The sequence below is a fragment of the Barbatula barbatula genome (assembly GCF_947034865.1).
Source record: "Barbatula barbatula genome assembly, chromosome: 8".
Classification (NCBI taxonomy): Eukaryota; Metazoa; Chordata; class Actinopteri; order Cypriniformes; family Nemacheilidae; genus Barbatula; species Barbatula barbatula.
This window is the reverse complement of record NC_136771.1, coordinates 22,047,680-22,065,398: the sequence shown is the minus strand read 5'-3', so window position 1 is coordinate 22,065,398 and position 17,719 is coordinate 22,047,680. Positions and strand designations below refer to the sequence as shown.

The 17,719-nt window shown below is 38.9% G+C and overlaps 1 protein-coding gene across 1 annotated transcript in view; it reads right to left on the bottom strand.

The window, feature by feature from the left end:
* Window positions 1-17,719, bottom strand: part of sdk1b (sidekick cell adhesion molecule 1b) — a gene marked incomplete at its 5' end in the record, with an annotated part of 158,331 nt that overhangs the window by 56,940 nt on the left and 83,672 nt on the right. The window contains 9 exons of the mRNA XM_079462738.1: window positions 376-549; window positions 625-727; window positions 1,898-2,065; window positions 2,169-2,285; window positions 3,043-3,234; window positions 5,502-5,585; window positions 7,738-7,928; window positions 9,142-9,253; window positions 12,963-12,989. Coding sequence (XP_079318864.1) covers window positions 376-549; window positions 625-727; window positions 1,898-2,065; window positions 2,169-2,285; window positions 3,043-3,234; window positions 5,502-5,585; window positions 7,738-7,928; window positions 9,142-9,253; window positions 12,963-12,989 — 1,168 coding nt within the window. The remainder of the gene's footprint in view (window positions 1-375; window positions 550-624; window positions 728-1,897; window positions 2,066-2,168; window positions 2,286-3,042; window positions 3,235-5,501; window positions 5,586-7,737; window positions 7,929-9,141; window positions 9,254-12,962; window positions 12,990-17,719) is intronic.

The window sequence follows — 17,719 nt, the reverse complement described above, 5'->3', positions numbered from 1 at the left end:
TGTGTAGTGTAAACGCCCCCTATATGTGCGTGCATGCGGGTGTGTGTTTGATTAGTTACCGAAGCCACAGAAGACTAGCATCTTGGCAAGTCGTCAAAGAAGACGATCTCAGCCTTGGGCAACGGTCCTATCTTATTCCAGTCTCGCTTTATCTTTCTGCCACCACACACAAACATACACACACAAGCACAGCTGCACCATCCGGTGTCCTATCATTACAGCCCATTTTTGGCTGGATCTTTTGGCTCCAGTGATGTTACTGGGATTCAAGCATCTCCCTCCAACAAAAGCACTCCAAAAGACACTTGCGCTCCGAACCGCGTACGGACTCTTTGTGTCGAGAGAGCACATCTTGGCACGTCTGTTTCTGCTTACATGACTTCCAGACGGGCGGTTTTCGAGTCGTTTCCAGCTGGCGAGGTGACCCTGCAGGTGTAGTCTCCGATGTCTCCCGACCACGTCTGGCTGATGTGAAGGGAGCCTTCTTTCATCGACACTCGGCCGCCAGTCGACAAGCTCAGTGGGCGGGTTCCTCTCTTCCAAGAGTACCTGAGAAGGACGAGACTGATGAGTCACAATCTATGGAAAATATCACACTCCAGCTAAGATATATTCAGAACACACCTCACTGTGACCCTTGGGTCATGGGTTGCTGCGCAGGTCAGGACAGCGGTGGTTCCCTTGATGACGCGCTGATCCTCCGGGGCCGCCGAAACGAAGGTTCGACCTGATTAAAAGAACGCAGTTTATTACAAAATCACACGTCTGTTTAATCAGCACCAACACCATTATTCAAAGTTCTGTTTAACCTGTTAAGTAATTCCCACTGACAGCTCCATTAGCTAAACAGAATGAAATTTACAAAGCATGAAAGTCTTATATTCAGAACGCATTCCAATGACACACAACACAGTACAGCCGAGCAAACGGACACGCTCTCGCCCATAAAGCACTGCCTTCAATTGACTTGATTAAAGTTAATGGGGGTAATATTTCTGACGGTAAAACACTCTCCCAATTTAATGTGCAGAGACAACATTAGCTGTAAGACAACGGTTCAACCACTTCTTGAAGAACGTACACATTTAATATTGCATATATTGTTTATACTTCAGGGGTTATAGCAATAGTGTGAGCTTTGGGTGGGTTATTTTATTGAAATAATGGTGGGTTCAGGTGGGTTACTGAATTAAAGGACGTCATTTCATAATTTATAATTGCATGATCTCAAGCGCTGATTTAACCATTAGAGTGAGTATCTGTTTGCCAACTAATGGTTAACATGATGTGCAAAAAATCGAATCATTTTGTACCAAAAGAGTAATTTTGTTATTTATAATTATGTGAGCCCAAGTGGTGATTCGACCAATATCATGAGTTTGGGACGCGGCTATCAGTTTGTTAACAGAATATGCAAAAACTTTATTTCATACCAAAAGAATCTATAACCGTCATTTATAATAAGGTGATCTTAAGTGGCGATTCGACCAGTAGTGTTAACAACATGTGCAAAAAATAAGTCATTCTGTATGACAGGAAGTAATTTTGTCATTATAATTACATGTTCCCGGGTGGCATTCCGTGTGACTCCCTTATATATATTTAAGGTCTTATGTGGTAATTTCCCTCGCACGCCCAAGAGCTATTAAGAGAAAATATTGCTTTCATAAATGTTCAAAAATGATTTTACCTCAAATGGAGAGACAAAAGGTGTAGAGTGCACATGCAAAACTGCATCGTGTAGACCAGACGCAAGTGATGTTCTCAGAAATGTGTGACTGTTTTACAAAGTGGCTATTTTGTTTTGAAAATGTCTGCAATTCAATGGCGTTCGCATTGAATGTCAAGTACATTGTTTTTTTTTCAACTTTAAAGTCATAATATTAAGCATCCGTACTCAGGACGGTCAGAGCTGCAGTGGCGTTGACTAATCCCTCAGTGTTAGACACAGAGCACGTGTAGTTTCCGGCATCGCTCAGCATTATGGGTAGAATCTGCAGCCCTCCGGATTCCAGCAGAGTGAAACGAGGCACCTGAACCGTTCCGCTCGCTAACACCTGAGAACCTGCAAAATCCACTCGCTTTAGATGATGGTTTGATGTTCCTCTCAATAGAAAAGACGTCTTAAAGGTGAACTTTGGAAGACTTCAATATGTGAGTGAACGTACCTTTTCTCCAAACAATGGCAGGTTTGGGGGCTCCGGACGTCTCGCAGCTGAGGACTGCCAAGGTTCCGTCAGTCACGGTGATGTCAGAAGGGGGGGCGGTGAAAGATGGTGACACGCCTACAATGAAAGGGCGAAACTATTCAAAAAGGCAACATACAAACTTGAACACACATAACCAAACTTAAAGCTGTTTACCACAGTGTGTTTCCTAATCCTACTTGCTAATCTACAGTTCATCTTTGGGGGCCCAATGCACAGGAAAATGCACAACTTTAAACCCTCAAACTTCAATAAAAAATGGTGTGAAGTTAAAAGAAACTTGAGAGCAAAACGGAGATCAGAATGACTAAGCGAGAGAAAGAAGAGCTGAAGGTGTTGATTAAGTGCTGAGTGTGTGAGTGTGTGCGTGTGTGCGCGCGGGTGTGTGTGTGTGTGAGTGTTAAAGGTTGATCTCTCAGCAGACACTGATTAATTACACAGATCAATGAGGGGTCTCTGAACTCCCTGATCAATTCACAACCCTCGACAGAAAGAGCGAAAGACCGACCGAGAGAGACAGAGAGAGAGACAGAGAGAGAGACAGACAGAGAGAGAGACAGAGAGAGAGAGAGACAGAGAGAGAGAGAGAGAGAGAGACAGAGCGAGACAGAGAGAGACAGACAGAGAGAGAGACAGAGAGAGACAGAGAGAGAGAGAGCGAGAGAGCGAGAGAGACAGAGAGAGAGAGAGAGAGAGAGAGAGCGAGAGCGAGAGCATTGACTTTACGATTCATGGCTGCATTTACAATATGCATCATTCACACATTTTCACACACATTTAATATCGAATCTTTATAAGCTATGCTGCGTTTTCTCAAGTTTGAATGTCATCTTACTTGTGACAACCAAGTTGGTATATGTCTGGATTTGTCCGGCAATGTTTTCTGCAAAGCACTGGAATATTCCCGTGTCGTCCGGCTGAACCTTCCGCACCTGTAGAATCGCCGAGGTGAGTTTGTATCGAGTGTTGTTCAGCTTAGACAGAGGAACAGCATCTTTGTACCACTCCAGTTTTGGCATGGGAACCCCTAAATAGTATACACACCGAGATTAGCATGCTTTTTAACCCAAAAAAACATCAATATTATTTAATAAGAACCTTAAACAGTAGATTTATTAAACAAATGCCCCATCGGATTTGGTATAAAAGAAAATGATTACCCAGGTAGACACACTCGCCCCCGGACACAACCTCACATTCCACTTGATTTATCAAGAAGTTAACGTTTCCATCAATAGACCTTCATCAGGGCACACTTCGGTTTAATTAATGAAAATTTAATCTAATAAATTGGCTTTGATTGATTAAACTTGCAATAAAGTTTTGACATGCCTCACCGAAAAAGAGTAGAAGACCTGGATAAGCGAGAGACATCGAGAGAAACGGAGCGGGCGGAAAAAGCAAATAAAACGCCAATTATACGTATTAGCAATAATTATAAATTTGTTTCATCTGAAAGAGCTTGTGATATGCTCGTAATAATATTCGAATGGGAAGCGCGTTAAAGAATATATAATGGGTAAATCTCACAGCTCAACGTTTTTAATAGGTCATAAAAACGCAAATCTATTCCAAGTCGCTTTCTATGGCAGAGGCGTCAATAGTCTCGTCGCACCCACTGGGACGCAAGACAAGAATGTTAAAATAAGACTGTCAAAAACAACCGCGCCGTAATTAAATTTCTGACAGTTTATGACAAAGTGCGTATAAACTCAGTTTCACGCCCTTACGATAGCGCAAAGAGAACAAGTTGAGACTCTCAGCAAGTGTAAATTGCAGAGGTATGATCTCAGGAGCACTGAAGTCACTGAAGTTTTGAAACTTTTATGGCTCGGGAAAATGTCCACATTTCACAAAGAGAGAGAGAGGAAGTGTTTGAGGCCTGTCTTTAAGGAATTTCCTAGTTAGAAGTCATGAAAAGTTGAACTTTTAGATGCTTGGCACTTTGTTGCTGAAATGTAGGTCAGATTTACACTGCTTGTTAAATGGATTTTCTAGCGGGATCCCAAACTTCCATTGCCCTTTGTGCCAAGGATATACCTAAGGTCTTTTAACTGGATCTTAACTAGAACGAACGCAGAGGCCAATTAGCGGCTAATAGCGTTAGCGCCTGACTCGCCTTTTCTAATGCACTTGAACGCCTATTCCACATCACTCATTTAGGCAATTAAACAAAAATTAAATCAAATAAGGACGAGTTGCACAAAGACGAATGGGGGTTGATACGACACGCCTGGTGGAAAAGTCCATTTCGAGGTGGCGAAGGCAATGGGGTGAAAAACGGTGAAGGTACGATAAAAGCGGCACGTCTTACGGTTGAGTCATCACGGTAACTATCAAATAGCTGTCTGTAAGCACACTAGCCACAGTAAAATGAACATATTGCACGCTTCATACACAATGTGTAAAATTGGCAGATTATGCGATGACTGCAGGCTGCTTTTATAAGATACTTTTAAGTGTTCGGGAATGTCAGGTATCGGACTGGAAGTTAAGTGGCTTTTTTGTGCAAGCGCTGGCAGTTTTATATTCCTGACATTATAAAGATTATAGTTTCTCTGAGTCTTGCGGGGGAATGATTATATACAAGCCGAATGGGACTTATATGACTCCAAAGTGGTCAAACTCAACGAGGTGCAATTATTTGATAGGTACAACACAGCTGGTTTTCTCTAAAGAGGTGTTCACACTGCGGTTGGCAACTAGTTAGGGTTCATACTTGATGAGTCACAAACAAATTAGGGATTGCTACACACAACACGGTTTTTCAATACAATCAAATTGACATCGAGACATTTTCATTTTGAAAACGTTTAAACTTATTTAGTTACTTATTAAGTCATTGAAACGATGTTCAATTTGTTTGTATTTTAAAAAGTACAAGCCGCTTATCTGCATAAAGTCAAATTCTGTTCAACTTTTCAGTCTTAACCTCTTTTCATTAAATGATACAAATTCTTTATTTCTTAAACTTCTGGGCGATCCGTTTGTTAAGTCATGACGTATAAGGAACACTGTTCCCGTGTCCAAGCCTCCACTCATTTCAATGGAGGATATTATTTAAACAGCCGTTTATGATCGCTTTTCATTCATATCACACATTTAAGTGTACCGTTTATAAACTCACGGTGTACAGTCTCCAGGCTCATGATATCTCCGACATCAATATTTAAACATTGATCGGGTGTTTTCTGCAGTTTTACATCACGCTACGAGTGTATATTAGCATTTATATTATTTATATACTGGATATTAACATAACAAGCAGATAGATGAGAAAAAGGCGGGGCTTACCTTTGACCTGACACTGAAGTTCAATGTTTTTCTCAATTTCGGTTATCACTGTCCTTTTTGGCCTTGACGTAAAATATGGCCACTCTGCGTAAAAAACCAAGGTTGACATGGTTATTGGAAGAAATACATTACGTTGTGGCATTTTGTGACTGCAGTAAAATCATGTAGTAAATTCATCATTTCTAACGTAAAACTAATCCTATGGAAGGCGTGGACTGCAACCATGCTGACATGTGGTTGCTAAAGTGACCTAAATGGTTTTGGCACATTGTTGAGATGTTTCTAAGACTTTTGAGGTTTGTTTCTGGGATGTTCTGCACCGTCAGAAAAATGATCAAAAATATACCAAACCTGTCATTGGGACAGCACCCATATAAAGGTCCTACCATGTACCATCTAGGTAGAGATTCATTATATACACATTTGGTATCAACAAATGTACTAATATACCCTCTTTGATTGTACCTCTGAGGTACTAATATGCACTACTATGGTCGAAAAGGGTACTTTTTGAAAGGGTACCCCCCCCCAATAACAGCTTGGGTATATTTTTGACAATTTTTTTTACCCTATTTTGTCATCCACCACGCAAAAGAAACATAATTTGTGTCCATAATTCAAACAGTATGGTATGTATAATAAACTACAGTATATTAGTGAAATTTTATTTCTTATACAGTACAGTTTGTCTTCAGTAGCATGGCACACAAAATTTGTGTCATTTAAAGAGCCGAACCATCACTGTGTAGTTCCACTAAACTACATGTAAAACGTATGCAAGCTCACACTTTACCCAGCAGTCATTGCAGCTCATCTCACTAGTAAAGAAGTAAAAATCCATTTCATCTACTGCTCTTTTATTCTCAGATTTCGTGACAAGAAGAGCACGACTCTCGTTACCTTTTCACGCGCATGCTGTTTTCCAAACGAAACGAAAGGCGACAAAGGATCTGTTAAGCACGATAGCTTTACACCTACTGAAGAGAAATGCCACAAAGGGGCGAGAGGGGGGCGGTTAAAGGACTGAAAACCCCAAAACTAACTGCACAACAATATCACAATTTCTCTGTAATTGTTCTCTCTTATTGCTCTTCCCTTCTTCGCCTTTCCGTTCGTCCTCGACAAATCAGCACATATTCACTCTCATTCCACAGTTATGCAGATCAGCGTATACATATTCAGATTCGTGTCCTGGATCGGATTCAACGGCAGAAACAATACAAGCCTCCTCGGTTTCTTCTCTTTTTCCGCTGCTGGCTGCTCTGACATGTTCACTTTATATTTCTATAAAAGTCTCTCTCCAACAGCCCCCAATTTATTCATCACCCCATTGGCTGCCTCATGCATATGCATGCCTCCCTTTTGCCCAATCGTGTAAGGCGCACACCTGTCAGATAAGTATGGAGCGATTTTAGTCTCATTAATTATTCATGCGTAAAACAAGATACACACATGCGTAAACAGTTTCGCATGCATAAAGCCGGCGCCCTCAGCGGGTTGTGATTGGTTGAATGGTAAGCTTGAATCTGATTGGCTAAAGAGTACGACAACCCAAGTGGAAGGGGTTGCGTCGCCAGGAGAGTCTCAAAAAACACACACACACACGTCCAAGGCGATTCACACGTGTGTGACGATTTGCACATTCGTAAAACAAGACAAACGCGTACATTTTAACTTTTCGAAAGTTATGTGCGCAGTTGTATGTTTGCGAAACGTAATTTGTGAGAAAATAGTTTTGTTTTACGCACGTGAATTGCTTTTCGTAAATGTAAATATATACTATGTGCACGTAAATTAGGTTTTATGCATGCGAAACTGTTTACGCATGTGTGTATCTTGTTTTACGCATGAATAATTAATGAGACTAAAATCGCTCCATAGATAAGCTCATCGAATGAATATCTCTTGCTCTTTCTAATAAGAGTGCAAGCGGAAGTATAAATATTCATAGCTCATCTTTGGTCGAATATCTTGGACGGTAACATTTGTGTTTTTGGATCAAAGAGCAGTATGATGAATATACAAGTACGAGGGTCTGAGGAAATATAAGACCACTGACCTTCTGGAAAAGCTGGCAATGATGTGACATGGAACACTGGGATTGGGGTTCTGGTTGGTGTTGTGCCGTTTACTTTGTTTACTGATATGTGTTTGTATTTTAAGTTTTATGTTTACGGCAATATTAAAATCAGTTCATCGGTTTCCTGCTTTCGAAGAAGAAGTTCAGTCCTCTTACCCAAGACCGACAGGTACACTTTGGCCTCTGAGCTTTTTTGGCTGCTGTTTCTGAGAGCCGCCTCGCACACATACAGGCCCGTGTCCGCCGAAGTGGGGTTACTGATGACCAGCCTACGACCGAACGAGTCCACTCCTGTTGTTAGTCTCACCCCATTACGCTTCCAGAACACCTGCAGTCTGTCAAGAGACCTGCCCCGCACACACACATCCAAAACAGTGTTAAATCAAAGGTTTATGCTTACAAATACATAAAATAAGTATTAATAGTATAATTTATTTTTATTGTGTTGAGATTTTGATAATAAGAGTTGAGGTTTTATTTGGGAGTCAAATGGGGGGCAAAATCTATGTTCTTCTAGGTTGTTCAGATGTTAAAGGTTTTTCGTGAAAAGAAAAGGTTCTTCTATGTCATTAAAGAACCTTTTGAACCACCTTTTATTAAAAGGACTTCTATCTTCCTTTCCAGTTTCTATAAAAATTTTTGTGATGTTTCTACTATTTTACTTAAATGTGACCGTGTCTGTGAAATCCAGCATCAAGTCTCAAAATCGTATTATGAGATCAAATAAGCAAAGTGTGATTCCAGTCATTCATTTCGTTATGATTTCAATCTTTGACATGGCTTCACTCCATCAATATTAAAGTTATTAAGGTTATATTTTCACAGAATGTTCTTAACGTTATGTGGCATGACTTCATGTGGAAGACAGAAACGACTTTAGCTGGGTTTGCACAGACTGGGTCATCCAATGTGTTTCTGCTTTGCAAAGGTGCAAAATTGAAAAATCGCTATACAAATACATTTGAATTCTATTGAGACACAAAACAAATAATGATGAAATAAAAACATTCAATACAGTTAAATCTACAATCCATTAGGTTTTGAAAGAAAATAAAAACAAAAAAAAAATAAGGGTCAATATTAACAATATATCGCAATACAAAAACTTTAAGATATGTATCGTAAATATCGTGTATTTTTATTTTATTTTATGATAAAATTCAGTTGTATTTTTCTGTGATGGATCTATTCAATCCCTATTAGTTAACACAAAGATGTTTTAATTAAACCTTGAATGTTGTCGATTCTTAAACAAAATAACAAATGTTCATGTTTTGGGAGAAAATCTGTCATTTGAGTGTCAGTTTCGTCTTTTTATTTGTTCAAATATCGCGATGTAATTGCCATTGTAAACACAGTATCGTGTATCATATGGAATCGTGAGCTGAACGTGACAGTACAGTACGTTAAGCTACCTGCAATTTCATGTTTTAAACAGCGATGGCGACAGAGAAGCAAAAGTTACGAATTGAAGCTTTAACTATCCAATAACTATGACAAACATCTTGGGAATGATAATCGAATGGCTTTTCCAACACAACCCATGAGGCGATAACCCACCTTGCATTAGCGACGCACTCGAGAGTAGCCTCGCTCGCCCCGGCAACCACTGATGTGTTCTTAGGTGCAATCACGATCACCGGGGCAACCAATTCAGCGGGGGCAACACTGTCTGAGAGAGAGAAGGAAGAAAAACTAGTTTAAAAAGGAATGGACGATTATTGGTACAATCAATCAGGTTAATAGACCTCGCATCACAGGAAGAGAGATAAGGCTTTCTGATGAGCCTCTAGGTATTTTTTGCCTCTTTTATCCTCCCTCTGAATCATTTCTTTCTCTATCTGAAATATAATACATGCAGGAGGGAAAGTCGAATGACAGTCGATGGCTGACAGATGAGAGCGGAGGGAAAGAATGAGTAGAGATGGAGAAAGACAGATGAACGCTGATAATGGGACGTGATTGCTTCTTTAAAGGGATAGTTCACTCAAAAATAAAAAATTCATCCGTTCAAGTTGCTCTGTACCTATATGACATTTTCTCTTCTGTGGAAAACGAAACGAAGAATTTAAAAAGCATTAACTTGTTTATCTTTTCTACAATGAATGGGGTCTTGAGCTTCATGCCTTAAAAAGTATGAACTAGTCCCGTAAAGTTTCACGCAAGTGCTTCATATGACTATATATTCTTGAATCAATACTAGAAAAGTACCCATATCAAATTCTTGAATAAATCATTCGTTTGATTTGAATCAGTTAATCTGGTTCACAAAACCAGTCTGAATTATTTATGAATGAATCTGAACTGACAGCTTGAGTTCCAAATTATTTTTCGTATAACTATGATGGTAACTTTATAAATTGAATCAATGCTTTGATATAACATTGAACGCTTTAAGCCCTCATTTACTGTAAATGCCTTGAATAAATCATTCTTAAAACTTTAATTTTGGTCCACGCAAGAAGACATCATACAGGAATAAAAAGACCTTTCGGGGGGTTTTTTATGAACTATTCCTTTAAGAATCAATGAAAACAGTCAGAATATGGATGAAAAGCCTTTCATAAAAGATCAACTGCAGAGATGCAAACACACACACAAACATCAGCTTTGATCTCGTCTCTGATCACTGAACAGAAAGGTGTAATGCAGACTAACAACTTCCGAATACAGCGATGACAGATGCTCTAACTTTTGTAATCTCTGTAGAAATATGTTCAAATTTATGCATTCGTCTCGCAGTCATTGAATCTCATCATTCGAAAATGTGACAAAAAAACCCCAGCAGAAGACGAAATGCAAACAAAAGCGCAATATTTCAAGGAATGTCAAATAAAGTCAGACAGGAAAAACTAAGTGAGAATTAAGATGTAGTTTAGAAGAGTTTAGTTTTTGACATGCACTCTAGATGGAAGAGCTTGTGATAAGATGTAGCACCTCAAGATTGGATCTTGCGAGCCAGCATGTTACCTGATTTGCATAGACTGCCACCTTCTAAATTTATGTCCAAAGTTAGCAAAACTTGGACACATATGGTGCTAGTCTTGGACCACACTGAAGGTTTGATGACAGTGGCACCAAACTCAATAGTTGGGTTACCATAGCAACTGACTGATAGATGCTGTCAGAGCCGTTGAATATGGGAGTTACGGCACTCGATCTCGCCACCGTGTGATCACGTGGTTCATGGAGCACTCGATAGTTCCAAACAAATCCATATCGTCAACCTATCTAAATGCATTTTAGTGGGACAGACAACAGCAACTGTATTTGCATAAATTTAGCTAAATATTAGCACATTGCGTATACCATTTACTTCGCTGACTACATTTATAGCAACATTTTATCATGGGAGTAATATGAATATAAATGTTTGTGTTTGATTTTAACATGTTATTTCAACTGCCAACTGTACAGCAAATGCGTTTGGGAGACAATGAAATGAATGGGCTTCAGTGCAATGTATGGAACTACCGGACGCTCCGAGTGGAAGTGTTATCGCCGCAGTCCGAGGTTCCTATGGAGGTCTATGTGAGTGTCGTAACTCTCATATTCAGTGGCTTTGAATGCTGTGACATTCTAAAAAATGTGTGTTGTCCATCATTTTTGTCCATATTTTGCAGTTGCACATGTTTGTAAATTGAGTTTCAACCCACTCTTGGGCGAAATGTGGAAAACCCAAATGTTGGTTTCAATTAACCTTAAAAATGTCCATATTTGACCCAATCATGGGTTACAACAACCCAGTGTTAGATAGTTTAACCCAACATTTGGGTTTGTCCATCATGTTTTGTAAAAATTGAGTTTTAACCCAGGATGGGTTCAATGTCAGTATTATGTCTATAAACGATTTGCATATGTACATTAAATATGATACTGATATCATGTCCCTCCCCACTGCTCTCATAGTCTTGCTATTCTAACAAAGTGCTTCAGGAACTGTTGAAAGTTGGGTGTTATTTTTCAGAAGTACAGAATCCTGTAAAACACGCATAGAGAAAACATGCAGTGTTTTGTGCTTTCAAGGTAATGTTGCCGTCAGTCAGTCGAACAGTCTCAGGCACTCAAGTCAGAATGGTTTTCGACATGGTGTTGACATGGTGTGTTTTCATCAGGCAAAGAGATTAGCTGCCCTGAGCATACAGAAATGATCACGAGAACAATGTAGGACACTGCTATCCGGACATGCAAGAGTCTGTCCACGTACACACAAGCATAGGGGTCGTTCAACAAGATCGAATGCAATAAACTTAATCCAGCCTATACATGTGTAGTGTCGGAGATTATGACATGTGGAGATATTAAATTTGTCTCTGAGGAGAATCCATTATCATAAGCCTTCGAATAAATCCATCTAAACACATAAAACAGGAGATTACACAAAAACACACGAAAGGGAAAAACAAGCGCAGGGAGCTGGCACAATATTTCGGCTGAACCCTGAATGGTGGATGGGTGTGGACATATTAACCATTGATGTCGTGCTGGGTTTATGAGTTTAGCTTTGAGGATTTCTCATAAACGCTAAAAGCCTCCAAAACCATTTCAAAATATCAGCCAATAGCTTATTTGTATTAGGATTCATATAATGTGTATTTTTATGTGCAATTTGGTGTTTTGCATGCATACGCACCAAATGCAAAATAAAGAAGACGAATGTTTTATCCCGTGCATTGTGTACGGCTATATAATGCGTATTTCAGAAAATTCACCATACTGGAGAAACGACAGTCCTTGCTTTAGGAATGTTCCTATGTATGAGTTTAGAAATGATATTTTACAATGAACTAAAATTATGATTTTGATCTGATGGAAGGGTTTTGTTTGAACTATTTCCTGTTTAAAATAATGAAACATTCTTGCAACAAAACACATTCCCACGAGAAGCAAAACTCTGTAAGATAACCAAACTAATATTCAGAGAACATATCTTGAATCAAGTTTACAGTATATTTCTCAGTTTATTGTATTAGTTTTTTCTGGTTTAAGGTACGACCGTCACCAAATTGTGTTATCGGGAAACATCCTTAAAACAAGATGAGGACAAAAGTAATTAAAAAAACAAGATATATTCTCGGAAATAAGTCCGATTATTACTGTTTTTGCTTCTCAAGTATTGGTATCGTGTTTTAAGGAAAGTATGATATTTTTAACTGGAAATTTTCTGTACACAACATTTCAAAATGGCTTGAAGGCAGAATAAGTGTATCGTGCTATTCTTGACAATAATATAGAAAAAATGCCACAAGCATTCACTTTATCATTTAAAATCTCAAAGCAGATGATCGTCTGATGCCATCAGAACAAGGATATAGAGGCTAATAGAGAGAATGAGAGAGAGAGAGATTACAAGAATACAAGAGATGATTAAAGTGTCTTACCAAGAGAACCACGGCTCCTCTTGTTTACTGCTCATCGGGTCGCACAGAGAGCAAAGAAAGAAAAAAAATCAGAAAGTAAAAAATCATTCCTCTTACCAAAATACCTCGGTCAACCTCACATTAGCAGACTGGTTCGACTCATGGCCCTGTCACTCATTCCAAACACCTGCTGTGACTTCATGATTTAGCGACATCATTATTATTGGAATTAATTATGGGATAATAATTATGGACATTGGCTGACCCTTAAACTCCACTTAAAGCAACACTTTGGAGTATTTAGAAACACACACACACAGTCATCAAATACTGTGCACCCATTGGTTTGTCATTAGACATCTTACGAGAAGTACAAAAACGGGAACCAATATTTGAGACATTGCCATAGTTTTTTCACAAAAGCAATTTTTAAGTGTTCGGTGAAGAATTCACAAGATTGTACCAAGTGTACCTTAAAACAGAAAGGTACAACAATCTGCAAAACAGGCACCAGGATGACAAGTTCTCACAAAATCTCATTGCTGTCTAGGAGAAACATCTGGGATGTTAAAAAGATCTCATTTAAAACTTCTTGTTCCTTCGCCCACCCATTATTTTTCTAAAAACGTCCCTGAGCACGAACAAGGGCAAAGCCGATGTTTCAGAAAGAACAGTGATGAGGAGCAGAGAAGAGCGGAGACGGAAGAAAAGTCAAGAGGACCGGAGGATGAAAGAAGAAAACAGGACGAGCGAGAAAGCAGGAATGAAAGACAAGTCATGAAAGATTCACATCAGCAGGAACTGAAAGAGGAACCGCAGCAGCATCAGATTCAGAGAGAGACAGAGAGGATAATTCAAACACAATCTCAGATTCATGCATGAGCAGCGGCCGCACACATGCATATGACTACATGCGATATTTGGATTGAGATTTGATCGTCTGTCACTCTTAATCAATGAATCTGTAATTGAACAGCAGAAGTTAAAAACCATGAAATAAGACGATGAACCCCGGCAGTAAACAAACACAACACTCTCTTAAACCTGTCATTTCAAACCCGCATGACTTTCTTTCTTCTGCAGAACGCAAAAGAAGATATTTTGAAGAATGTTGCTAACCGAACAACGGTAGAACTCATTGACTTGCATTGGTTTTGTGTTTATACGGTACGATAGAAGTAAATGGGTACCGCCCAAATGATCCTTGAAATTTTTCCATCAGACGGTTATTTTCATTAAAGGTCCAGTGTATGAAATTTAGCGGCATCTAGCAGTGAGGTTGCGAATTGCAACCAACGGCTCACTCCGCCGCTCACCCTTCCCATTCGAAGCACTACGGAGGCTGACACAGGAGTAAGATGTCGTCACGTTTCCGCTTCTTTGCCGAAGGACGTAACGTATTTACAAACCGCGCTCTGTAGAGCAGTTTGTCCGTTTTGGGCTACTGAAGGGGACCCGTGGATAGATACAAATACCTCATTCTGAGGTCATAAAAACATAACGCTTCATCATGTAAGGTCTTTATACACATCTGAAGACATAGTTATGTAGATTATATTGCATTTCTGTCAATAGATCCTCTAAATAAATGACGCGCAGCACCTTTAAAAACTACTGGGAACCGGAATACATTTTTGGACAGCGAGCAGGTGATCAAACGCATTTTAATAGCAGATGTGAGCAACTGTGGAAGAGAACAATGCAGGATTGAGCGGAAAAGAAAATGACAGATAAGGTGGCAAACAGCACAGAAACAGGGATTAGAGAGAGATGTCTTTCCTTCCTCTTTGTAGACCGGGACATATTAACCTTCTCTAGTTCCCGTGTCAATCACCTTAATGAACGAGAGCGAGAGGATGGGGAAGAGAGGGGTGTCCGCTCTCCAGGTGTAATTCATCGCCATTATTCCGCTTACACCCGCACACCACGAAAGCAGAGATGCCCTCGTACATTTGTCAGGTCATTTACACATTCGCACACACAAAGCAGTCGGAGGTGAGAAAAATAATTCAAATTAAAAGCTCTGATAAGACAGGACTAGTTTTCTCAACAATGTTCGAGGTGAAATGTATTATCGTTCTGCATTTGAGATTTCATGTACAGATTCGAACTGTGTGTTGCTATAGATTTGTCCTTTTTTTGACATCTGGGTGTCACATGGTTTGCAAAAAAGTTGTATATATAGTGTAGTAACATACTACATTCAGGTGATCAAATTGAATCGCTTTACATTTAAAATAGCTTGAAACTAACAATTTAATGTGATATTATTATAAAAATTTGAAAATTAAAAAAAACTTGTGATTTAATTTATTTAAATGCATTCTTATCGTATTTAATAAAAAGGTATATTTACTTGATTTTTGTATAATTAAAAACATAAATAAAGAACATGAAAACTATTATGTAAGCTATATAGTTATATATATATATATGTATGCAACTGTTCGCTTACAAGGAACCAACTAAAATAAATTGATTATATAATTTTTACTTTACGTAACTGACAAAAGGAGGCAACTGACACTGATATTACAATGGCCAGACTTTCAGTTTCTTCATCGAATGGCAAAATATCAACATCCATAAAATAATAATACAGGACAAAAGATGCCACTGGGTTTGATAAAAACAGCTAGAAATCTGCTGGGAATGTTTTTTTATAGATACTGTGTAAGAAAAAACAGATAAGGCAAATTCATACAGGATCAAAATCACAAATCACATTTTCAGTCTTCAACAGTCTTTCTGTTCTGACGGCAGGGATCTTTTGATCATGCCAAGAATGCCGGAGGAACGAAAGTTAATTGAGAAGCAAGAGAAGAACTTCACACGTCATCTTTGAACACCTTCAGTGAATGGCAAATTGCTCGATCAGAAATACTTGAAAGATCCTCACCTACATTTTAAAAGTTTCGATCCTTTCGGTTTAGTTTGAGTCGAAGTGTCACAGAAGCCGAGCGCGTCTATTAGGTTTTGTTTTTGATGTGCCTCTTCTAAACTTCTTTTGAACATTGAGCTGCTTTCGGCTTTGTTTGTTTGCCATTTTTCGTGTGCAACAACTCGTGCTTGTCTACATACAGTACTTGAAAGAATTGTTTTAACAAATTTCTGTCAACAACTCTGTCTGCTTGTGTTACATGAATGAGGTCCAGTCTGTGTCCAAACCAAAGATTTCTTCTGGGTAGCCTGAATGTTTTCAGCTGGTGTTTGGACACGCATCCATCCTGCTCCACATATCAAACGTCAAAACGATTTTTATCCTTTTGGGTACGGTTTTGCTTTCAGCGGAGGACGAAAACATTTTTACTCAAAAGCTTGATGAGTTTGAAAGTGGCATCTGTTCGGGACACGTGTACACGACCACTTTTAAAACCGGAAACGGTTAAAAAGCAAAGATTCTTCTCAAATGAAATCTATGAATAATAACTGTGATTTTATTATATACAAGTCTTGAAGAGACAATTTACTCAACATTGAAAACATTTGCTCACCTTCATGTCATTGCAAACTTGTACAATTGGAAAGAACATTGGACCCCATCAACATACATTGTGTGGGCACAAAACTACGGAGACATTTTTCTAAATATCTTCTTTTGTGTTATACAGAAGAAAGAGTCGTGTAGAGGTCTTGAATGACATGAGACCAATTCAATAAACAACAGATTTGGGGGGGTTGAACTATCCCTCTAAATTCCGACACCTTGTGAAAGAAGTTGGAGGTTGTACATTCTCTGTTTGAGGTTACATATCTACAGAACAGCATGTTCTTTTAGTCATGTCTGGTCATAAAGACATTCAAGTGACCATTCGTTCCTTGTGTTTTATTGTGCGTTCACTTGAATGTTAAAAAAGTGTTTTGCAGGTGTGTGATATAAATGCATTGCCGGACATGTGCTTCATGGAGGTTGACATACAAACAATAACCCCACAAGGAACACATTTAACACTTGAAATAGTTGTCCTTGAATTTCTTATTTGTGAACATTCTGAAACGTATGTCAGTGGCTCCTTTCTTTCTGACCTCTTGAAATGCTTGTTAGGTGACGTGCGACAACATTAATGAATTAAAGTGTCAAACTCATCCAGCCACAACAGCGCAAATTAAAGAGGCGAGACGAGACACTGAAGGTTCTCAATGTCACCGAATAATACACAAATAATACTCAACTCAAACACATTACTACTGTTGATCCAGGAATATAAGGATGTGATCTATTGTCTTTCCCTCTTTCTTTCTTTCTTTCTCTATTTTCTATCCTCCTTCCATCTTTCTCTTTCTTTCATTCCTTCTTTATTCATTTTGGTTCTTTCTTCTTTCTTTCTATCCCTCATTTCTTACTTTCCCTTTCCTTCCTCTTTTTTTTCTTTTTCCTTTTATTTCTTTTCATCCTTCCATCTTTTCTCTTTCTTTCTATCTTTCATTTCTCTTTCATTTTTTTTCCTTCCCTCCTTCGCCCCCTCCCTCCCCTCCCCTTTTGAGAATGGTAATCGATACGCAAAATCCTTAAAGTGAACCGCTAAAGTGAATCAATTCCCAACAAGATTCATTCGTTTATTCATTCGCTTTTTCACAGATTCGTCTATTCAATTATCTGGTATATTCATATTCATTCATATTTCTTTAGTCACTCTCACCTTTACTCATTTAGTCCTTTACTTATTCATTTACTCATTCACCCATTCCAGCATTAATTTACTCTTTTCTCCGGTCTGTGAAGTGTTCAGAATGATGAACATAGGTTACAGATGCTCAGGATGTTGTTGCTATGAGAA